This window comes from Theropithecus gelada, chromosome 1, assembly GCF_003255815.1.
Source record: "Theropithecus gelada isolate Dixy chromosome 1, Tgel_1.0, whole genome shotgun sequence".
In the NCBI taxonomy this organism is placed as follows: domain Eukaryota; kingdom Metazoa; phylum Chordata; class Mammalia; order Primates; family Cercopithecidae; genus Theropithecus; species Theropithecus gelada.
Window position 1 is genome coordinate 82893413 of NC_037668.1, and position 24416 is coordinate 82917828.

At 53.8% G+C, this 24416-nt stretch overlaps 2 protein-coding genes across 2 annotated transcripts in view; both read left to right on the top strand.

The window, feature by feature from the left end:
• Positions 1–537: 537 nt before the first annotated feature.
• Positions 538–12245, top strand: TMEM61 (transmembrane protein 61). Its single transcript, XM_025405705.1, has 3 exons — positions 538–962; positions 5948–6297; positions 11789–12245. Exons 1-3 carry the CDS (start codon positions 948–950, stop codon positions 12054–12056), a joined length of 633 nt encoding a protein of 210 aa, XP_025261490.1. The 5' UTR covers positions 538–947; the 3' UTR covers positions 12057–12245.
• A 6618-nt stretch (positions 12246–18863) lies between these two features.
• BSND (barttin CLCNK type accessory beta subunit) overlaps positions 18864–24416 on the top strand; it is a 10931-nt gene continuing 5378 nt past the window's right edge. Inside the window, exon 1 of the mRNA XM_025358503.1 lies at positions 18864–19299. Coding sequence (XP_025214288.1) covers positions 19123–19299 — 177 coding nt within the window. The 5' untranslated portion in view covers positions 18864–19122. The remainder of the gene's footprint in view (positions 19300–24416) is intronic.

Sequence of the window (24416 nt, forward strand, 5' to 3'; positions counted from 1 at the left end):
GTGATGCCGGTAGTGGGGAGCACTTAAATGCTGGTCATTATGGCTGAGAACGCCATCTTTGCCAGGACCTGGGGTCCTGGAGGGCCAGGAGGGCTTGCTCTCTGACTGCTGAGAAAAAGCAGCTTCTGTCAACACAGTCCGCAGTAAACACCTCGGCAAGTGACTTTCCCCTCTCTGGGCCTCAGTTTCCCTTTCTATAAAATGGGGGTGAACAGGACTGGGCTCGGGACTCCTAAGCCCTGTCCGGCTGAGCGCTAATGGTTCGGAGTTTGTCTCCATTCCCAAGCCCGTCCTGAAGCGCTCGCGGGGGCGGGATGGCCCCCAGGACCCAGGGTTCGGATCCGCGCCAAGGCGTTCCGGTCAGCAGCAGCCTCGCCGCTCCCCGGGCCCCGCTGCACTGGCAAACCCCAGTCCCCGCCAGCCCAATCGTGTTGGCGCTTTAAGGACGGGCGGGGCCGGCTGGGCGACAGCACTGGACACCTGGAGCTGCCCGGAGCCCGGGCCACCCGGAGTCTCGACGAGGACGCGGAGGAGAGGTGGGGCTGGCGCGGTCACCACTGGAGTGGAGGGCGAGGCCCGGGTCCCGCGCGCCCCTGGGCGCCCCACGGCAGCCTCAGAGCCCCGCGGGGAGCGCGCAGCCCTCGGGGCGGGCGCCGGGTGTGAGGCCTGGTTCGGTCCCTGCGCACCGGGTGCGGGCGGCCCAGAGGGCGCGGCTGGTGAGCCCCGGGCGGGCCCGGGATCCAGGCCTTGGTTTTGCGGGCTGGGGAGCAGGGCTCGGGGGCAGTGGCCAGGCCCCCCCCCCCGCCCCCGCCCCTAACACCCGCACCTCCTGCAGACCCGAGGGTCGCCGCCGGCGGGGTCGCTCAGCCCTAGCGTCCTCCGCCACCACACCTTCACCCGCGCCCGGCTCCCCGCGCGCCTGGACAGCGCCTGCTGCCCGCCTCCCAATGGCCCTGCCCCAGGTGGGTGGAAACGGCCTTCTCCCTCCTTTGCAGGCACTCAGCCCCTTCTATCGTCGACCTTGCCCCGACCCCTTCCCCTAACCTCGGTCACGGTGGCTTGGTGGGCAGAGTGTGGACACCCGGGGCTCTGCCTGGGTTTTATCTTGCTGGGTGGCTTGAGGCCATGGCACTCAGTACCTTAATTGGGGATGGTTTGGGAAACTCTTGTTCGGACAATTTGGTCTTTACACAAAGCGGCCTCTAAAGTGCCTTTATTGGGGCCAGGTGCAGTGGCTCACGCCTGTAATCCCAGCACTTTGGGAGGCCGAGGCAGGCTGATCACTTGAGGTCAGGAGTTCAAGACCAGCCTGGGCAATATGGTGAAACCCTGTCTCTACTAAAAATACAAAAATTAGCCGGGCATGGTGGCGCCTGTAATCCTAGCTGCTTGGGAAGCTGAGGCAGGAGAATCACTTGAACTCAGGAGGCAGAGGGTGCAGTGAGCTGAGATTGCAGGACTGCACTCTAGTCTGGGCGACAGAGTGAGACAGAGTCTCAAAAAAAAAAAAAAAGAAAAAAAAATGCCCTTATTGGTATGGAGTAGGACATGGAGAATGGCATGGCGTTCTGTCCTGGGTTTATGCGGGAGTGGGCACAGGAGGGAGGCTCTGTCCTCCGGAGTCTCCTGACAGGAGCAGGGCCTTTCTACTAGACTTTTACTGAGGATGCTGCCCCCATGCCAGGGGGCAGATAATAGAGTCAGACTGGCCCTGCCACCAGTGAACAGATAGGGCAAGATGAAGGGCAGGGACAGGTACTGAGTATGGCTGTAGAAATAAAAGTAATCATAATAAGAATAAATTTATTTTAACACATCCTCATTCTCAGAAGCAATATGGTGTTATTGTGTCCATTTACAGGGGAGGGCACTAAGGCGTGGAGAAGCTGGATCCTGCCAGTGTCAGAGCAGGGTGCATCCTCAGTCCAGCCTTGTGTCCCCATGCCTCACTTATAGCCTGCTGTATTGCCATCTCATTTTCATTACCTGCTTTCCCCTTGCAGGCAGGGATTTGAACTCAGAGATGCTGGGCGGTCACAGAGCTAACAGGGAATGACCACTGTAGTCAGAGGGAGTGGTCAGTGGAGCCATTTGATCACGGGAAAGCCGTCTGGCTAGAGGGAGGTGGGGGCAGCTGCAGTAGACAGCCTTCTGGGAAGGGGTGCAATGAGGGCCCTGGATGGGAGCAGAGGGCGCTCCAGGTGGAGGGAGCACAGGTCTAGTAGAGGGTCCAGATGAAAGGAGTTTGGGTGAGAACACCCTGCTGATGGTGACATCCCTGACCTATAATAATAAGGAAAACAACCACTGCGCAACGGAACAGGCTGCCCTTCATCCAGTGGACATTGACCTTCTCAACCCCCCACTCCCCCAGGATGACAGGTTAGCATGTGCCCTGCTTGCTGTGGTGGATCCACGTGGAAGGAGCAAGACCCACACAGAAAATGACCCTGACCCCATGTGAGAACATGCAAAGGGGAGTTGCAGGGGTTAGTCTGAGGCCTGGGAGGAGTTAAGCTGGGAAGGAGGGCCACGCATTCTAAAGAGTGAGAGCTGCCTGTGCCAAAGACAAGTACATCTATTCGCAGCATGGTCCCAACTTTCTATACTAAAAGATACTGATAGACCTAGCTGTACACACACACAGGGATTTGACTCAGACTAGACTTGGGTCCAAATCCAGCAGTAACCCTAGTGGACAAATTGTCACCCTATTGTGGTCACCAGTTGTGGAGAAATTGTCACCCTAGTGGCCACAGTGTCTTTAGGACACAGTGCTGTTGTGGGGATAAAGTGAAGGGATACCTGTAAAGCGCTTGACATGGTGCCCAGCCCAGTAAATGCCCAGCCTGATAAATGCACAGCATACATCTGCTGCTGCCATCATCCTGTATGCAGGACAAAGGGGCAATGAACAGAAACAGCCACCTGGTGATTGTGCTCATCTCTGAGAGGCAAGATTAGTGGTGATTTGTATTTTGCTTTTTTTTTTTTTTTTTTTTTTTGAGGAGTCTCACTCTGTCACCCAGGCTGGAGTGTAGTGCAGTGGTGCGATCTCAGCTCACTGCAACCTCCACATCCCGGGTTCAAGTGATTCTCAAGCTACTCCCAAGGAGCTGGGACTACAGGTGCCCACCACCACGGCCGGCTAATTTTTGTATTTCTAATAGAGACGGGGTTTCACCATGTTGCCCAGGCTGGTCTTAAACTCCTGACCTCAGGTGATCCACCCACCTCGGCCTCCCAAAGTGCTGGGATTACAGGTGTGAGCCACTATGCCCAGCCTGTATTATTTTTAATTTTTATTATCTTTTGTGGTTTTCTCCTTTTTCCACAATGAGCAGCGACTATTGTTTGATAGAAAATAAAAAGCAGTGTAGGTTGCCCCATGCGGGCATGCCTAGGTGTGCGGTCCTCCAGTGCTGAGAACCATGCTGTACCTGGCTTTGGGCAAGGTCCTTCACCTTTTTGGGCTCACTCTCCTCATTTGTAAAATGGGGCTTTTCCTCTGGCCTGCCCCTGTAGGGAGGCAGGTGCAATGCTAGGTATAAAGGGCTGTTGAGTACCATAACATACATGCAGGGGTTACTGTTCTTGATTTGCTTGTGTGTTTTGGTTTTTGAATTTTTTCCCCACAAACAGGTTTCTTCTCTTGACAGCCTCTCCTAGCTCTTTGACTTTGGGGATGGGGGACCGGGGATAGTCCCTACATGAAAAGGCTTTGAGCTAGAGACAGGAGGCATTTGCGCCCTGGACAGATTCACAGGAAGAGAACTGCAGGTCATTTATCAATGGAATTTCTCTATTTGCATCCAGAGGTCTAGGGGTGCAGAAAGATTGAGGTCCACTCCCAGAGCCCCCCTTTTACATGTGTACATTCTGTCACACACACACACACACACACATGTGTGTGTTTTTAAACACATTTGGTAACATTCCCTTTTGAAATGTAAAGTTTCACCTGCTACATCTTGAACATTTTCCATGCCCTTTAGCTCCCATGGGATCATGGCTTTAAGCGGCCACACAGCAGTATGTCATTTGGATATATTGTCGTTGGCTGGGCAAGCCCCCACTTGGAAGGGATTTGTGATCACTGAAGCCTCCCTTTAAGGTCTGTGGCCCCCGCTCCCTGCTTCACTGGCTTAGCCTCTGGAAGAGGAGACAGTGCTTCTGCAAATCCTCCTAGCAGCCTCCTAGAGAGCCTGCCTTTTATCCGATGAGGAAGCAGGCCCGGGGCAGGTGAGGGGCTTACCCCGTGATACAGCTGTAGAGGGGGGACCAAAGCCAGGACTGTCCTTCATGTCCCTGTGCTGTGGCAGCTGGAATCCTGCACTGCCTCCTCTCTCCTAGCTCTTCACAACTGAGGGTGGATTTTCATCCAACCAGCATGTATTTATCCAGCAACACTTTCTCTCAGTTCAGAGGATATATTGAGCAGTTATTATGTGCTAGGCACTGAGGGGATATAGTAGTAAACAAGGCCCATGTGGACCCTGCCCTCAGGCAGCTCACAGACCGCGGAGTGGGACAAGTGAAGCAGAAGTTAAGCACAGGTTTCTGCTGTGGCAAATGTGGCCCAGGACACTCAGGAGTTTAAAGTTAAAGTGTCTGCAGAGAAGGCTTCCCTGGTGAGACTGAGCTGAGCCTTGAGGGGAGCTAAGGGGAAGTTACAGGCACAGGGACTGGAAGGTACAATGGGCAGCCTAGAAATTGGCTTTGGGGACAACTCAGACCTAGGTTTCAGCCTCCTACGTCTATGTGATCCAGGGCCAGGACCCTTCCAAGTTTTTCCCCCTTGTGCATTCTTTTATTTAATTGAGACAATGCTGTATGCATAATTTAGTATACTAAGTTGAAAAAAGCAAGATGTGATAAATGTTTCCTCCTCTTGTTAAACCTTTGTGCTGAGCTTGATTTTTTTTAAAAAAATGGGCTAATATTAATTATTCATTCTAGAGATTATGCCGTAGTTTACTCACCATTTCTTTATAATTGAACATTTTAGCACTTTCCAAATTATGGCCACTATTAATAAGGCCACAGTGAACATATGTGTGTATGTGTCTATGTGTGTGTGTGTGTGTGTGTGTGTGTGTGAGACAGTCTCACTCTTTTGCCCAGGCTGGAGTACAGTGGTGCGATCTTGGCTCACTACAACCTCTGCCTCCCAGGTTCAAGTGATTCTTCTGCCTCAGCCTCCCGAGTAGCTGGGATTACAGGCATGTGCCACCATGCTCGGATAATTTTTGTATTTTTAGTAGTGATGGGGTTTCACCATGTTGGCTGGACTGGTCTCGAACTCCTGACCTCAGGTGAGCCGCCCACCTTGACCTCCCAAAGTGCTGGGATTACAGGCGTGAGTCACCGCACCCAGCCCGGAGAACATCTTTTTCCACAAAGTTTTGCTCTATGTTGTGAATTTCGGCCTCAGACTCTTCAGTACCCCCTCTTTCACACTTGTTCTGGGTCTCGGTATCTTCCTCTGTTCAATAACAGTGTCCATCTCACAAGATTGTGACCAGGTGAAGTCAGGCAGTACATAACCAGCAAGCACCAATCCTGGCAGGCCTGGAGGTTCCCACACGCCTTCACTTTCCTCTTTCCCAGCTTCCTGTGTGGTAGTCAGGGTAGGGAGTCTTCGACCCACCAGGCAGATGGGGCCCCTGAGGCCTGGAGGGAGGCCCTGAGTGAAAGCGGTCACACTTACTGAGCTTCTGCGATGTCCCAGGCATGGTGCTGATACATGTTTACCTCTGACCTTCAAAATAGCCCAGCAAAGTCAGGGACATCATCTCCACTTCACAGATGAGGAAACTGAGGCCCAGAGGAGTTAAGTGACTTCTCCAAGGTTGTACAGTGACCTCAGGCAGCTGAGGATTAACACCTGGCCTCCAGCACCTTTCACATGGCCCATTTCCTCTTCTCCCTCCTTCTCTGTGTCCAGATGTGTGACGGGAGCCACACGGCCTCCACCCTCCGCTATTGCATGACGGTCAGTGGCACAGTGGTTCTGGTAGCTGGGATGCTCTGCTTTGCTTGGTGGAGCGAAGGGGATGCAAGTACCCAGCCTGGCCAGCTGGCCCCACCCATGGAGCATCCGGTGCCCAAGGGCCCCAGCCCCCTGCTCAAGTCCGTCAGCTTCGTCTGCTGCGGCGCAGGTGGCCTGCTGCTGCTCATTGGCCTGCTGTGGTCCTTCAAGGCCAGCACCCGGGGGCCACCCCGATGGGACATCTATCACCTCTCCAGAGACCTGTACTACCTCACTGTGGAGTCCTCAGAGAAGGAGAGCTGCAGGTCAGCAGGGCAGGGTGGGGCAGCGGGTGGGGATCACAGGTAGGGGCCCAGTCACACCAGCCCACCAACCAGCATTTGTAATTCCAGCAAATTCTCATGGGGTTCCTCCTTTGGACCAGGCTTTGCCCTGTGCCCTGGGTACATGGAAGCTGATCAGTACAATCCTGAAGGAGTTTAAAGCCCCATGACAGAGGCTGATGATGACAAACTGGAGTAGGTAGTGCTGTGTGAGAGAGGCATGTCTTCTAAAGACATGGAGAAACCCAGGAAGGCTTCCTGGAGGAGGTGGCAGCTGAGCTCAGCTTGCTATGGGACAGAATAGCAGAGGGTTAAAAGCCTAGACACAAGAGTCAGACCCACTGGACCCTGTTCTGGTTCTATCACAAACTAGCAGTGGGTCTTTGAGTAGATCATGCAATCCCCCTAAACTTTTTAACTTCGTCATTTGAAATAAAAAGGACTAATAGCAACAGCAATAATAGCAAACCCCTCTACAGTACCAGCCATGTGCCAGGCACTGTTCAAAGTGCTATCCCATACTCCCTCAGCTGATCCTTACAGCAGTCCTCTGAAGTAGCTACTGTTATGAATTCCATTTGTAGAGGAGGAAATGGAGGCATGGAGACACTAAGTAACTCAGTCAAGGACATTAGCTAGTGTGTGTCAGAACCAGGACTTGAACCCAGGCAGTCTGGCCTCAGAGTCTATGTTCAACGCCCACTCCCTACTTCCGGTGACACTTGGGAAAATTAAATGAGATATGTATGTTGAGCTTTAGCCAGTGCCTGGAACACAGCAGGTGCATAGCAAATGTCAGCTTTTCCTCTAGTGGACGTGGTGGAAAAGAGGCATTTTAGGCAGGCAGAAGAACATGCAGAAAGGTATGGGGATGGGGACAAAGTATTGCATGAAGACAGCGTCTCTCAACCTTCTGTTTTCATTATCGGTCTCCCCACCCTGCCTTGTGCCATTCTTCTTAGACTTTCTTTTTTTTCCCCAAATCCTCCTCCATGAAATTGTAATACCCCAGATACACTGTGTATTTGTTTATGTTCTATATGTGTATCTGTGCTTTATACATAAAAAGAGTATTACCCTCCCCAAGAACCAGTGTTTGTCCTGTTGAGAATGCATGCATTATGCATGCCCTTTTATGTACTTATTTATTCAACAAAGTACAGAGTGTGCCTATGTGCCAGGGGCCTGTGTACATCACCTCCTGTCCTTCTTTCTATTGCCTCCAAGGTAAGAATGACTGTTGTGTCTGCAGAAAAGGAAGGGGAGGCATAGCTAGAAAGTGGCAGGAGCCTGCTGGCTGCACAGCTGGCATTCTTCCCCCCACATCAGTCCTAAGCCCTGGATCCCTGTGTGAGAGGGGCTAAGCCAGACTGCTGTGAGCTGGCCTGGGACCTGGGACCTGAATGCTCTTCCTCCCTGTGTTAAGAGGGAAAGTGTTGTCCGAGTCAAAGAATGTAGGAGCATTCCTGCTACCAGCCTGTGCCTTCTTAACGCTAGAGATGATGCAGTACAGTCGGCCCTTTCTGTCTATGGGTTCTGCATCCATGATTCAACCAACCATGGATCCAAAATACTTGAAAAAAAGAATTGTGTCTGTGCTGAACATGTACAGACTTTGATTTCTTCTCATCATTCCCTAAACAGTACAGCATAATAACTATTTACATAGCATTTCCATAGTGTTAGATATTGCAGGGCCTTGGGGACTCTCCAGCCAAACCCTTCACTTCTCAGATGAGAGGCCTGAGTCTCAGAAAGACCAAGTGACCTACCTGGTCATACAGTGAGTTAGGGGTCAGTTGGAACCAGGCCAGGCCCCAGATGCTCTGGACCAGAGCCTGCTCCTCCCACCCAGCCGGATGTGAGTGCAGGGGCTGGGTGTTGCCTGTACACACAGCCATGTTGATGCAACAGGGTCTAGGCACAGCTGCGCCTGGCAGGTGGGGCCCCTTGGCCCTCACTCCCAGTGGGCCAGGGAGGAAGCCCACCCAGGAGGCCACAGGGTGATCCTAGCCCATCGAGCTCCAAGACCCAAGTCGTAGACTCAGAAACTGGGTGGCGAGGGGTCGAGGAGGCTGCTTTTGCTGGCGGTGCCCTTTCCTGTCCCGAGGCTGACCCAGCTCAGCCCTGCTGCCTGCAGAGCCCAGCACCTGACCCCCATGGGTGGCTACTCTGCTGTTCTTGCTCCCAGGCACCTCGGTCTCTGGTGGTGCCCGCTGTGGGTAACTCCAGGTCAGAAACAAAACCTTCCTGGGCTGATGGCTTGGGCAGGTCCCTTCCCCTCTTGGCCTCGGTTTCCCTGTTTATTCATCTACTTATTCTTTCATGCATGTACCTAATATTGATTGAGCACACGGAGGTACGCTGGGTCCTATTCAGAGAACTGAAGTGCCACAGCGGGCAAAACAGACAAAGCCCCTGCCCTCAGGAAGCTCATATCTTCAGTGTAAGTCCCTTTAGTGAGGTGACTGGATGTGGGGCCTCCAGTAGTCCCTGCTCTTTCTTTTAGAAGCTGTGTGTCCTTGAGGATGTTACTTAGACTCTCTGAGCTGTGTCTGACACCTCCTCTCTCAGCTGTGGTGACAGACCTTTTCCCTATCATCGCTGTCAGGCTCAGATGAGATGAGAGTTAGGGAAGCATACATGCTGTAGCTGGTACACACACCTGCTTTCTCTGCTATTCCTGTTTTAGTTTACATTGCACCCTCATGCCCACTAGATTTGAGCCTCAACTGCTTATGAGGTAAGTGTAAGGATTGGGTCCATTTGACAGCTGAGAAAACTAAGGTGAGGAGAGATGAGGTGGCTTGGGGGAGAGGTGTGATGGGTGGACTTAGCTTGAGCATTGCTGTCAGACGAAGCTGGGACTTTGCCACTTAGCCGACACATGGCCTTTACTCATCCATAAAATGGGTGTGGGCCTCTACCCCCGAGGGTGGTTGAGAATATGAAAGGAGATTAGAGAACTTAAGTGTTGGGCAAATTGTGTTTCATCCTTTGCCCCACTCCTCCTGGGTTTGCCTGACTCAGCTGAAGGGCAGTGGAGCTGGTGCCAGGCCCAGGTCTTCTGCCCCAACCAGGCTGCAAAGATTAGGGCGAGCCCTGGCCTCCATGGCACTTCCTGTGCAGGGAGACCGCTGTGGCAGGACTGCCCCACACAGCTGAGAGGCGCCACATCCAGAGGCACCATGAATGGGGCCCGCTCCCAGAGGGGTGTGATGCGGCTGCCCTGCTCACTGAGTTCCTGGCATCCTCGACTGTGACCTTGGCGACTTGGAGCTGGGCGGGCCCAGCTGGCCACTAAGGTGGCAGAAGGTGGTGTGAGGGCCGCTTCACATCTGCCCTCTAAGCAAACTTCCTGCTGTGGGCAGAGCTCACTGGCACCTGTGCCCTGCCCTGCCAGCTGTCACCTGCAGGGATGGCCCCAGGCCTACCCAAAGCCTGTCTCACGTGTCCAGGCTTCTAAGCGGGGCCGGGGCATGGCTGGGAGGTGAGCAGGCAGGAGATGGGCCTCTGGAAGCTAATTACTCTCACTTTTCTGTGTGTTGTGAAACGTTTGTTTTTCATTTTTTTCTTCCCCTGAATCTGAAAGGGGAATTATTATCCTCATTTTACAGATGAGGAGAAAGAGGTTCAGAGAAGGTGTGAATGTGGTCCAGGTCACACAGCAATAGAACCCAACTTGCCTGCTGCCAGGGGCAATATTATGTATCCCGCCCTCATCTGCAAGGATGCTGGGAGCTTAGAGGAGGGTGAGGACAGGCACCGTCTCAGCTTCCTGGGCTGTCTTCCAGAGAAGGAAGCGAGGTCTGTGAGAATCTGTGGAAGCACTGGACATGGAGTTCTATGTTTGGGACTCCTGGCCGGTGTCCCAGGGATTTCTGGCTGGTGCCCTGCCCTGTACTGACATACAGGCTGGGGTTCAAATCCAGGGTCCCATCAATCTGCTCCATCACCCTGGTCTGTGATTGGGAGCGGTGAGCCTCCCAGCAGGCTGCTGTGGGGCTGCAGTGGGCCCAGAAGACACATTGCCAGAGAAAGTCCAGATCTCCAGTGGGTGTTGGGCGTTCACCTGAGGGGCAGCAGCAGCTTCCCAGCATGGGCCCCTCCATCAGCCCCTGGAGCTGAGTCCCATCTACTCCTCTTCTGTTCCCCCAGCTGGCCTCTTGCCATTGGCCCTTCCTCCGTCTAGACAGTAGGACCATAGGTGTGGAATAAAGTGCTTCCCAGCAGCTCCAAACCGAGGAGCCCGGCAAGTGACTCAGCCTCTCTGTCTTGTGGAGCCTGCCATCTAGAGGCCTGTGATAAGCTTTGCTCCCCCACCCATTCCCCACAGGAGCCCCTTGAGATTCTGTTCATAACCCCACTTACATCCCAGGCACTGAGTGCCGCCCTGCGTGAGCCCATTTAACCTGCACTCTGTCCTGTGAGGCAGGTGCCACTATTGTTCCCCATTTTACAGGTGAGGAAACCAGGCCCCATGAATGGAATTAGAGACCCATGATCTCCCAGCAGGAATGTGTCCAAGCAGGGAGGTGAACCACCAGTGCCCAGACTCATAACCACCCTCAGTGTTGGAAGGGACCTTCAGGATCACCCCCAAAGCAGGAGCAGCCCACACCTAGGATCAGTGACATTCCCACCCCACTCCCCACTGTGTGTCCCAGGTGGAAAAGGGGCATTGGATCCCCAGAGATGACCCGCCAGGGCTCTGAGGGGGCCGACAGCTGGTCTCGTTCCTATGAGCCTCAGGCTGGCGGGGGCGTGGGTGATCTGTCTCAGGGTCTGGCCTGCAGAACCTGGTCAGTGGAGCCGCAGAGAACCTGGTCTCTGCCTCAAGTCCCTGTGGGGTGGTTTAGTTGGCCAGGGGTGGGGACAAGAAAAGAGTCACAGGACAGTAAAGCTGTCCAGAGATAGAAGTGGTTGATCTGGTAAGTTGTAAGCTCTCCATCCCTGGAGGTATGCACGTAAAGATAATCACTTGGCAGACATCATATCAAAATCTAAAGCATCCAGATGGGCAGAGGAGTTGAGGTCTCCCATTCTGCCCTGAGCATCCCAGTTCTGATCTGGTAAAGGATATTTCAATAGGTGGGATCCTTTCTCTCTATGGACCACCATCACTCAATCTTTCAACAAACACCCCTAAGCACCTACCCTCAGCCCCTGAACTCTCAGTCACTGCCCTAGGGCAGGACTTTTCCTGCAGAGAGGACTTAGGAGGCACCAGGAGGTGCTGGGGGCACACACAGGGAACTAACTCTATGGAGCAGGGAGGGGGTGGCGGGAAGGCTGAGGGCCGAAGGGGCTGGCTCATGCCAAGTTTCAACTGTGTATATGGGGCCTTGGGGAGCCGCAAAGGCTTGGAGCAGGGTGTGAAGATTTCTCTGTCCCCAGCCTTTCTCACTGTCTCCCCGGCAGGCAGCAGGGTCTGTCCCAGCCCCTGTTAACAGCCTCTCTTCTGTTCCCACAGGACCCCCAAAGTGGTTGACATCCCCACTTATGAGGAAGCCGTGAGCTTCCCAGTGGCCGAGGGGCCCCCAACACCACCTGCATACCCTATGGAGGAAGCCCTGGAGCCAAGTGCACCAAAGGATGCCCTGCTCAGCACCCAGCCCCCCTGGCCTCCACCCAGCTACGAGAGCATCAGCCTTGCTCTTGATGCTGTTTCTGCAGAGACGACACTGAGCTCCACGTGCTCCTGCTCAGGCCTGGTTCAGACTGCACGGGGAGGAAGCTAAAGGCTCCTAGTGGGCCCTGAATCCAGAGACAAAAGTGCTGTGTCTTTTCCAGAGTCTCGTGCAGTGCCTGGGCCCCAGTAGGCACTCAACAGATGTTCATTGTCGAAGGCTGTTCTATTTATCTATTGCTGTATAGCAAACCACCCCAAATTTAGTGGCTTAAAATAAATCCCATTTTATTATATCTCACGACTCTGTGAGTTGCCTAGGCCCAGCTGGGGGTGTTTCTGCCCTCTGTGGTATGGGTGAGGGCCGCCATCGGGGGCCCAGCTGGCCAGAACATCCTGGGTGGCACTCCTATGGCCAGTGGTGAGTGCTGGCTGTCAGCTGGGAGATTGTGTGCAGGTGAGAAAACTGGGGCCCAGGGGCACACATCACATTTATAACAAGAAGAACATGGCCTCTGAATTCAGACCACCTATGTATAGGTTCCACAGGTACCTTTTTTGTTTAGACAGGGTCTCACTGTGTCACCCAGGCTGGAGTGCAGTGGCTCAATCATGACTCGCTGCAGCCTCTTTCTCCCAGGCTCAAGCGATCCTCCCACCTCAGTCTCCCAAGTAGCAGAAACCATAAGCATGCCCGACTAATTTTTAAAAATTTGTTGTAGAGAGGTAGCTTGCTCTGTTGCCCAGGTTGGTCTCGAACTCCCAGCCTCCTAAAGTGTTAGGATTACAGACGTGAGCCACTGTGTGCAGTCTGCCATGTACCATCTTAGTGACTTGGATGGGTGACTTTTCCTCTCTCCGCCTCAGCCTCCTCATCTGTAAAACGGGAATTAAGGATTCCCTCAAAGAGCCGATTTGTGAGGATTCAGTGAGATGATAGCAACTGACATGTGAGTTCACACTGATGCCGCCGTCAATGGCTCAGTGCTGAGGCACCAGATAATAAAGGCAGGTGTCTTAGCCCTGAGCCAGGTGCCTAGTACATGTACAGTAACTGTCAGTTGTATTAGTAGAGGTAGCCCTCCTCCACCAAGGGAAAATTCGGCCTCTGCTCCCATACCTCCTGTGACGGGAAGCTCACTACTTTTGCTCACTTTGCAGATGTGGCAGAAACATCTACTTTTGACCAGCCCCATTCTGCATCCCTATGTCTCTAGCCCATCCCACTTCCATGAAAAGAGGTGAAGTAACCTTCCCAGGGTCACACTGCCAGTAGGGGTCCAAAGGCCTGCGGCTTAGTCAGCTGGAGAAGGGTGGCATTCCCAGAGCCTACTGTCTACTGGGCCTGGTCCTCTGCCATCGTGTCATCTTCAGATGCCCTGCGACAGGTGGTGGTGTCAGCATTTGACAGGTGAGGAGCTAGCTTTGGAGAGGTAAAAATCCCAGACGATAAAGTCACAGCCGGTGTGGGGTCCTCCCACCTAGGCTGCATCATTGTCACAGTAGCCACCATCTGGTCTTGGTCTCTCTGCTTCTCCCTGAGGCCCTTGCAGTCTCTTCTCAGCCCAGCAGGCAGAGTGATCTGTTCAGACCCAGGTCAGATCATGACCCACCCCGCCCCGCCGCACCCTACACTTTCCTCCCCCGCCCCGCCCCTGTGGCTCCCAGCTCACCTTGAATAATGAAAGCCCAGGCCAGGCACCATGGCTCACGCCTGCAATCCTAGCAGTTTGGGAGGCTGAGGCGGGTGGATCATGAGGTCAGGAGTTCAAGACCAGCCTGGCCAAGATGGTGAAACCCCATCTCTACTAAGAATACAAAAGTTAGCCGGTGGCGGGTGCCTGTAATCGTAGCTCCTCAGGAGGCTGAGGCAGAGAATTGCTTGAACCCAGGAGGTGGAGGTTGCAGTGAGCCAAGATCGCACCACTGTACTCCAGCCTAGGCGACAGAGCGAGACTCCTTCTCGGAAAAAAAAAAAAAAAAAAAAAGCCCAGACACTGGTCTGGGGAGAGGGGGGCTCTGAGGCCTGATCTGAGCCTGTCCTCTCTCCTGACCCTCTCATCTCCTGACACTCCCTCTCCCTGCTCTCTGCTCCAGCCAGTCTCCCTGAGGCCCTTGCACTGACTGTTCCCTCTCTCCTGAAGCGCTTCCTGGGGGCTGGCTCTTCAGCAACCTGGGGATCTCTTCTGACCCGCTCCCTCCCCCATCACCAAACTCTGGATGCCTTCTGTGCCTCCCTCCCTTCCTCTCCTTTACAGTCATTGCTTCACCCTCCCTTCTTGGTATTAACACAGGACAGTCTAGGAACCTGGAGGTGTAGGTGTGAAGTGACCTTGGGCGGGTTAGCTGAGTTAATGAGTTGCCAGTGTGACCAGGAGGCACCATTTTACTGGGCAGGCACTGAAGGGGCAAGGGCGGGGAGGGCTGGAAGCACAGAGAGACCTTTTCTGCCTTTCTGTCCGATCCACTCATCTGTGTCGTAACTGGAAGCCCGCAGGAGGGGCCATGACTTGCTCAAGGTCACCAGCATCATGGAGGAGGCTGAGTCAGGGGTGCAGAGGGAGACAGACTCCTGACCAGGCCATGTTACTGTCCTCTTCCAAGCCAAAGTGGCCTCGCTGTGAATGGGGGCTCCCCATTTCGTGCCCACCGGCAGGGTGCCTGACCATGGAGCCATGTGAGGGCCAGCTCTGCCACTCTGCAGCCCCCGGGGGCACCAGTTTGCTTGCTGATTTCTTTCCTCCTGGGCCCAACCGTCCAGTTTCTTCACCTCCTATTCAGACCTCATCTGGTGCTGGCCACCAGAGTCTCAGATGACGGATCCTCAGAGCTCAGACCTCTCCCGTGCTTTCCTTGGGCCCCTCCTGGGCTTCTGTTACCTGCTGGGTGGGCTTGGTGACCCCTGCCCCTGGAACTCTCCCCTTAAATCAGCCCATCCCAGTCAGAAATCCCTATGCTACCCCCTCAGTGGCTCAGCACTGCTCACTGGGATCTTTCTCTAACTGAAACATTAAAATCTGGTTCTCGTCTTTCCCCTGCATAACCTCTGTGAAAAATGTCAGACACCTTAGCCCCAGCAGGTTTCCTGCCTGCATTTCCTCTCCGGCCTCTCTCTCCCACGGACACAGATTCCATCCCTCTATTCACATGAGCATCCAGAGCCTACCCTGTCCTAGCCCCTGGGGATAGAGCAGTGCTCAAAACAAAGTCCCCACCCTGTGGGTGCTTGAGTTCTAGCTGGGGGAGACAGACAGACAAGAGACAAGATAAATCACACATATAGTATGATGGGTGGCTGTGAGCACGATGGAGAAATATTGGGAAAGGAATACAGGGAACCCCTGGGGAGGCGATTCTGCAGTTTTATAGCAGAATCAGGGAAGACCTCACTGTGAAGGCAACATTTGGGCAAAGGCCTGAAGGAGGTAAGGGAGGGAGCCATGCAGCTACAGGAAGGACAGCACTCCAGGCAGAAAGAACAGCAGGTGTGGAGGTCCTGGGGTGCATGCGTGTTCTGGGAACAGCATGGGGCCAGGGTGGTGGAGTGGGTGAGTGAGAGGGGGCGTGGCGGGAGGCAAGCTCAGAGGATTGATATGCAGGCAGCGTGGGCCAATTATCCAGAGCCTTTTGGGTCATCTTAAAGCATTTGGTTTTTACTCTGATGAGATGGGAAGCCATTACAGGGCTCCGTGCAGAAGAGGTACATGTTCTGACCCAGTATTGGGGTTGCAAAGAGACTTCAGAGGCCAAGGATGGAAGTAGAGACCAGTTAGGGAGAGAAAGAGATGATGGAGGCTCAGACCCGATGACAAGCAGTCGTGAGGGGTGAGAAGTGATTGGATTTTTACATGTTGGAGGTAGAGCCCATAGGATGTGGGTGTGAGGGAGGAGGTGAAGTCGGTGGCATGGATCACTAACTGGAAAGATGGGGTTGTGGGAGGGGCAGAGCTGGGGAGGAAGACACAATGCAGGCAACCTGTGCACAGCACTTAGAGCTTTCTCGCCAGCCATGTGTTGGTGGGTACGTGCCTCAGTGCCTTTGCACATGCTGGCCTCTGTGCCTGGAAGGTTTCTCCTGCCCCATCAGAACTCCATCTGCCTTCTCAAGGGTCCCTTCTGTGAATCTGTCCCTTCACCCCTCATTCCCATCTGTTCCTCTTTCTGCTTTGTGCACATTCGGGACCTCGCACGCATCACAGAGCCATTACCATATTGTGCCCCAGAAGGTGCCCCAGAAGTTAGGACTGAGCGCCATCCATCCCTTAAGCCCTGTATTTGCGAGTTCCTAACCCTTCAGTGTCCCCCACACAGTGGGGACTCAACCAGAGACTGCCTGGGGACCTGGGTGGACTCCTGGCTCTACTGTCTGTTCCCAGGTATCTGGGAACCCACGTTGGGTTGCTCGCCTTGCCTGCATGGGCCTCGGTGTCTCTCTCTGTCAAACGGGCGTGCTCTTTCCCTCCCTGCCGCGGAGTGTCTCCCTGGAGAGTCTGCTCTCAAGGAGGATCTCGAAAGCAGGGGTTAGCGCGCCCTCTGCTGGACAACGAAAGACTCCGCCCGCTCTGCTCCCCTGTCCCCCAAGTGGCCCGGGGGAGGTGAAATAAGGCGGGGCGCGGAGCTGGGGGCCGCACTGCAGGAGAGGAGGGTGAGCTGCTGCACCCGAACATTTCCAGCGCACCCTACACACATGTCCTTACTTAATCCCTAGCCTGACTCTGTGGAAGGGCTTAGGTGAGACCCATTTTCCTGAGTGCCTACTTGCTTCCTACTTGTTACTGAATTTCTTACTCGTTGTTATCGTTTTTGTTTTTGTTTTTGTTTTTAAGAGGAGAAGCGACTCAGAGAGAAAAGGGGCAAAGAAGGCTGGGCAGTGTAGAGGAAAGAAAAGGCACGAGAGGAGGAGAGTGCCCGGGTGACCGCGAGGCCTCTGAAGAATGGCTGAAGACCAGATCCATCTACATGGGGCTGGGAGGGGCGGTCCCGTCACCGCCCAGCCGCCGACTCAGCTGAGGGAGACCTTAGCCAGCCCCTGCCACTCCGCGGGCTCGGTTTCCTCGCCTGTGAAACGGGGGCGAATGACTCCAATCCCCGCCGCGACTGCTCATCACCAGGTCCGAGCCCAGCCGCCGCCCCGGGGGGAAGGGTCTTGCCCAGCGCCGGGCGGCGCAGGAGGCCCTGCAGGACCGCGGCTGCGGAGACCGTTCCCGCCGCGCGCCTGGGCTCCAGGGCCAGGCGGGCCGAGGTCCCTCTGGGCCTCCGTCTCCTTTCCAGAGAGGGACACCGGCTAGGTGACACGGGACTCGCCGAGGGACTCGCCGTTTCCCTTCTCCGAGCCTGTAGTAGATGATGATAATAATGTTTCCCTGGAGGATCCTGCTTTGTTAATAGTCACAGATTACAAAGCACTTGCCTTTTCCCAGCCCCCTTGTGTCCCTTCCCTGTACAAAACCTGGGAGGTGGCCTAATACCTACCCCCGATCTGCAGTTGACGAAACTCAAGCCCGGAGCAGAGTCACCTGCCTGAGCTCACCCTGAGAACCAGACCTGGACATGACCTGATAACTCAGCCCTTTCCTGCCCCTCAGCCATCGCTCAGCCAGGGCCCCAGAGCTCCCTCCAGGACCTCCTCTGCCAACTGTCAAGTGCACCTGGACTCTGAGGGCTGGCGATGGTGGGTGTGGGGAAGGAGAAACCCCTGTTGGAAAAAGGCACTGTGGGAAGGACGACCAGTTAGAGGGCCAGCTGTGAGCACAGGGGTGGGGTTAGGGAACAAGGGCAGCCCTGCTGCTGGGAGGGGACAAGGTGATGACCGCCAACAGGAAATCCCCAAGCCCAGCAAGTCAGGAAGCCCAGCCAAAGCCTTTTATCCTGCATCGGCGATTTAACCCATGTAAACGCCAAGTGAACGTTCTCTTGAAAAGACCAGTGGTCCTCATTTTCCTGTAATCCTGTAAAGGAATCTGATTTCTTCCTTCAGCCTGTCCCCAGGACTAAAACGCCTCATTAGTGTTATTCTTAGGACGGCGTCTTCCTAGATCAGGCTGCAAGGAAATGGAGGAAGTGGCAATCTGTCACTCACACCCTGGAGGGGCACTAATTCCCAGAGCCTTAGGGGTGGGTGGGGAGCAGCTCATTGAAAGCAGAGCTGGGTAGTGCACAGCGTGTGAAAGTGAAGGGGATGGAGGAACCCAAGGAGGCCAGGCCTGGAGACAGCACCAATCCTGGGAGGTACCATTAGTATTCCCATTTTACAGAGGAGGAAACTGAGGTAGAGGCAGGTAACCTGATCATGACCACGCTGCCCCACAGCAGAGGAGGCAGAATCCAAACCCAGGCAGCCTGCCTTGCCACCAGAGCCGCACTCTTCACCCTCAAGCTGCAGTTGAGCAGTATCACGCTGTGGCTAGGCCCACGGCCTCTGGGTTCACATCCCATCAGCTCTGCCATCTCTAGCTGTGTGACCTTGGGCAAGTTACTTCTCTGTGTCCCCGGGTCCTCTGTAAAGTGGGGATAGTAGTAGCTGCCTCATGGGGTTCCCTTCAATGAGTTAATGGCTGTAACATGTTTAGAATGGTGCCATGCACAGAGTCACCAGCCAGTAAATATGGGCCATGATTCCTGAACCCTGGATAGGCACATGTCCTTGAAGAGTGTAGAATTCTTCAGGATTCTGAAATGCCAGCCTGTGGAATCCGGGAATCCTCCAACAGCATTCTAACGGCTCTCGGCTGCAGAACTGCACCCTGTTTCCCAGAGCTGGAAGGTATGAGGCTGCCTGTCCACCCAGCTCAGCCCCACAGTAGGCAAATGAGGTGATGTCAAAGCCTTGGCTGGGGCCCAGCCCCCATAACCTCCCACTCTCCCTCCCCTGCGTGCTCCCTCATTCAGATTCACACACACACTCCAGGCAGCCGGGCCCAGAGGGAAGCTGAGAGGGCGAGGAGGAAAGGTGGTTGGGTTGGTATGTGGGTCTGTTGAAGTGAGCCGCCTCCAGCCCTGTTGAACTGGTGGGCCCAGGGACTGGAGCTGGATTGAAAGGGATCCTGCTCTCCCTTGAAGCCTCGAGTTGCAGCGGTTGCAGTGTCTTCTCTCCCTGTGTGAGCCTGTCTGGGTGTTTTGGCGGAACTACAGCTGCCTCCTCCTCCAGGGGTGTGCAGGCCAGGGCCTGGCCAGGCAGCATGGCTGATGAGAAGACCTTCCGGATCGGCTTCGTTGTGCTGGGGCTTTTCCTGCTGGCCCTTGGTACATTCCTCATGAGCCATGATCGGCCCCAAGTCTACGGCACCTTTTACGCCATGGGCAGCATCATGGTGATTGGGGGCATCATCTGGAGCATGTGCCAGTGCTACCCCAAGGTAGGTGGTAGTGGGGCTGGGTAGGGCCAGGTCAGCTGGGGCCAGGAGGGCTGAACACTGGGCCTCTATGCCATGCCTCACCCCCTAACCTGTAGTTGTCTTTTCATTCTTCTCCTTTTGACCCGTTCTTCTCTCTGCTCTCCTGAGCATCCATCCCATCCATCCATCCATCCATCCAGCCATCCATCCATCTATCCAGCCATCCATCCATCTATCCAGCCATCCATCCATCTATCCAGCCAGCCAGCCATCCATCCATCCATCCATCCATCCATCCATCCATCCATCCATCCCTCCCTCCCTCCCTCCCTCCCTCTCTTAGCCTAAGGGTTGGTCAGAATGCCCCTGGATTTGGAGCCCTGAACCAGAAGCTATGGTGTAGACACAGTAAACACAACACACCGTTCATGTGCTTGAAACAAAAGCTAATGAGTGCTGACCCCCTGCCAGGCACTCCTGCATTCAGGGTGCAGTTTAGCACTCATCCTAAGCCTTTTGGTGCCTTCTGTAGTTCCACCTTCTGAGCCCTTCTGAGGTCCAAGACAGGCTGCACAGCTAACGAGCAAGGTTTGGAGCTCAGATGCGTGTGACTTACACGTCACTCTTCACCTTGGGTCTTCTACCTCTGGGTCCCAGAGCGGCTGAGAGCTCCAGGGCAGGTCAGGTCTAACCTTGGTGGCATGCACTGGGCAGTATCCTTTAGAGTCTTCATGCATTCCCAGCCTTATGTGTAATTTAGTGCTGGGAAGAGCACTCATTTGGGAGTCCTGGGTTCTAGTTCAAGTCCTGTTCCAAACTCTCTATGACCTTTGTCTTTCTGAGCTTCATTTTTTTCATCTGAAATTGGGACCCCCGCCCCTATTTTGCACAGAGCTTCACAGGGTCATTATAAAGATCAGAGAAGAGGTGAGATATAGGAATATTTTGTAAACTGTAAGGTGTTATATATAGATGAAGGGCTACCACTGTGACCGATATTGATCCACCCAACAGCTCTGTGGAATGGAAATGCCAGGAGTTGTGAATCTTCAATGCCTAGACAGGTTGAGTGATGTATAAGGTCACATAGCTGGTCAGGTATAGACCCAGGGAGAAAAGGTGGGAAATAGGGACTCTAACTTGGGCTCTGTCTCTAACAGCCTGGGAGACTTTGCTCAGGCACCTTTCCTCTCTGCACCTCAGTTTCCTCATTTGTATACTGTGTGAGTTAGGAGAAGGGGGTCGGGAAGGGGGTATACCTGGGGGCCCTGCTGTACCTAGTATTTAGGGCTCCAGGTCCAGGCAGCCCTCAGCAACCCCCACACCTCCTCTCCTCCCACCTGGGTGGCTGTGCTCAGGGTTTCAGGGAAGGAGAGGGATGGCTCCCCCGGGACCTGGGCAGCCTCTCCCCAGCCCTGCCCCCTCCACGGGCCAGCCCTGGGCTGTCGTTCTGTTCAGTGCTGGAGCGGTCTGGGCTGGTTTGTAGTCATTTAGCAGGCAGTTTACAGTCAACTTGCCTCTGTCTGTGCAATTCCCTGAGCAGAGGTCACTGGGAGAAGTCCTTGGGGCCAAAGCCACCCATGTCACCACTGCCATCATAATCCTCCCAGTGAGGAGGCTGGACCCTGGGGGACAGCAGAGGAAAGGCAGGGGTGTGGAGGGAGCATCCTTCCTGCTCCCCCCTCTTAAACAGAGCTGGCTCTGGGGCAGTGGGCAGGCTGATGGGAGTGACAGTAGAGGGGAGAGGAGGGGAGGAGGGAATATTGCTGGGTATTAATGAGTAACTGTTGATAGATTCATGGGTTCACGTGCTGTGGAGGCAGCGTGGTGGGCTGGAAATGGCACATGTTGTGGTGACCTCCAGGCCCAGATTCAAATCCCTGCTCCTTCATGTCCCACTTCTGTGACCTTGGCAGAAGGAGTCCCTCCCCACCAGCTCTGAGCTTTGTACGGCCAATTGGGAGAACACAGTGGGATCCTGTGTGTGTGTGTGTGTGTGTGTGTGTGTTGGGGGAGACCTGGCATCACGCCTGACATGGAACATATGTAAAGGCATTGTTCTCAGGACTGAGGATTGGTATTTGTTGCACTGGGCAGGCCTCTGCAGGAGTGCAGGTGTGTGTGAGTGTGTGTTTCAGAGATGCAGGCTGGTAGAGCCAGCACAAATTGACTCCAATAAGGCAAGAGAGGAAAGCACCTTATAAACCAGGGAGATACTCTAGAGGCAAAGCTCCCTGGATCCCGCGTGGTCTCATTGGTGCCTGGGTCAACACTGCCTGCAGTGCTCCTGCCTGTCCTCCCCTCGGCCTCCTCCTACTGCTCTCTGTGCCAGACCCATGGAAAGTTTGGATAGATGGGGAGCTATAAGTACAAGGGAATAGAATTAGCTAAATAGGATACAGGGGTGAGGGGTAGCCAATACCAACATGCATTAAGCTGTCCATGTCTTTTAGGGGCTAGAGGTCTCGTGGGAGAGACTATTTGCTGCCTGAAGGGGAGGAAATAGGCTTCACAGAGAAGGTGAGCTGGGCTTTGTAGATGCGATAAGAGTTCACCAGGCAGAGAAGATGGGGAAAGACATTCCAGGCAGAAGAGCAGCATGATCAAAGCCATATGGTGAAAGAATAAGGCAAGTGGGCCATTGTGGCTATGAGAGGCAGAGGGGAGGAAGGTAAAGGTGGGGAGGGAGTGGGGCTCAGCTCTTCAGGGCCTGGGATGCCATGGCAAGGAATTTGGAGCTTGTCCTTTAGTTAATGGGACGTGACCAGCTTTGCAGTTTGAGAAAGACATCCAGAAAAAGGAAGGCCCGGGGGCAGCCACACCAGTGGGGAGGCTTCTTCTCTGGTCTTGGTGAGAGCTGACAGTCATCTGGAAAAATGGAGAATTTAAACCCAAAGCTGTAGGAACTAAGGTGACATTTACAGTTCACTACACTTAGGATACCCGCTGTGGCTAGGCGTAGCACCAGCACTTCCACCCAGGTTATCTTATTGAATTTCTAAAGTAGACCTGGTCAGATTTGGTGGTCAGCTGGGCCTCAGGCATGAGAGAGGAGAGGGGATCAGGGCAAATCAGGGCAGTTGGAGGTGCTGAACCCATTCGTGAAGATGCGGGGGGAGAGCTGTGAGCAGGGAAAGGAGTAGCAGAGAGAGCAGGGCCTCTGCCCACGCATCTGCCCTTCCTCACTCCTGCCTGCTGTGCTGTAGCCCAGGACCAGGGTCCTGACTGGTAGCCTCCCTTCCTCCTGAGATTGCTCAGTTTTCTGTCTAAACACAAATCTGACAGTGTACTCTCCTGCTGAGAGTCCTTCAGGACTCCCCATTGCTCCTGGAGAAAGGCTAAGCTTCTTAGTTTGATGTTCTGATGGTCTCTATGGTCTGATATCCCCTCCCCAGCTTCAACTCTGCCTGTCTCTCCTCATTAAAAAACTTGTATTTTAAGATGCTCCATCCTGTCCTTCTCTAAGCTTTTCCTACGGGTGGTGATGATGATATGATGGTGATAATGAGAGTGTGGTGGGGATGGTGAGGGTGAGAATTGTGACGGTGATAATGATGATGATGATGTTAGTGATGGTGCTGGTAAGAATGATTATGGTAAAGATGGTGATTATGAGATGGTGATGGTGAGAATGGTGACGATGATGATGATGATAATGATAATGATGGTGAGGATGGTGATGGTGAAAATGTTGATGCTGAGAATGGTAATGGTGATAGTGGTGATGATGACAGTGATGATGATGGTGAGGATGGTGATGGTGAGAATGGTAATGGTGATAATGAACCTGATGACAATGACAGTGATGATGATGGTGAGGATGGTGATGGTGAGGATGGTGATGATAATGACGATGATGGTGATTATGAGATGGTGATGGTGAGGATGGTGATGATAATGATGATGATGGTGATTAGGAGATGGTGATGGTGAGGATGGCGATGGTGAGAATGGTGATGATGATGATAGTGATGATGATGGTGAGAATGGTGACGATGATAGTGATGATGACGGTGAGAACAGTGATGGTGATAGTGATGATGACGGTGAGAACGGTGATGGTGATAGTGATGATGACGGTGAGAACGGTGATGGTGATAGTGAAGATGACAGTGAGAATGGTGATGGTGATAACGGTGATAATGATGATAATAGTGATAATGCTGGTGAGGATGGTGAAGATGGTGATGATGAGAATGATGATAGAATGGTGATGGTAATGACAATGTTGATGGTAATGAAGATGTCAGTGATGGTGACGTGATGATGATGATGGTAATGGTCATGATGGTGATAGTGATGATGGTAGTGGTGATGATGGTGATGGTGATGATGATAATTTTAGTGGCGTTAATGGGTATGGTGATGATTGATGGTAATGAGGATGAGGATAATGATGATGATGGTGGTGGTGATGATGGTGCTGACTGGGCCATGAGGTAACGAGGCAGAGGAAGAGGCAGCTTCTAGGAAGTACAGTACCAGCTGGGAAGTACAAGGCATCCTTAGTGGGGGTGGAAGATGCCCAGGCCCCTGCCTTATTTCTTTTTTTTAAGAGACGGGATCTCAGTCTGTCACCTAGACTGGAGTGCAGAGGCACAATCAAAGCTCACTGCAGCCTCGAACTCCTGGGATCAACCAATCCTCCTGCCTCAGTCTCCCAAGTAGCTGGGATGACGGGCGCACACCACCACACCCGGCTAAGTTTGTTATTTAATTTATTTTTTTAGAGACAGGGTCTTGCTTCATTGCCCAGGCTCTCTGTTTTATTTCTAGACATCTAGAGGAAGCTCACTCCTCACAGGAGTACAAAGGCCCCCTCCATCCGTCATTCCCTTCTTCCCATCAGAATGGAGCTTTCGGCCGGGCGCGGTGGCTCAAGCCTGTAATCCCAGCACTTTGGGAGGCCGAGACGGGCGGATCACGAGGTCAGGAGATCGAGACCATCCTGGCGAACACGGTGAAACCCCGTCTCTACTAAAAAATACAAAAAACTAGCCGGGCGAGGTGGCGGGCGCCTGTGGTCCCAGCTACTCGGGAGGCTGAGGCAGGAGAATGGCGTAAGCCCCGGAGGCGGAGCTTGCAGTGAGCCGAGATCGCGCCACTGCACTCCAGCCTGGGCGACAGAGCGAGACTCC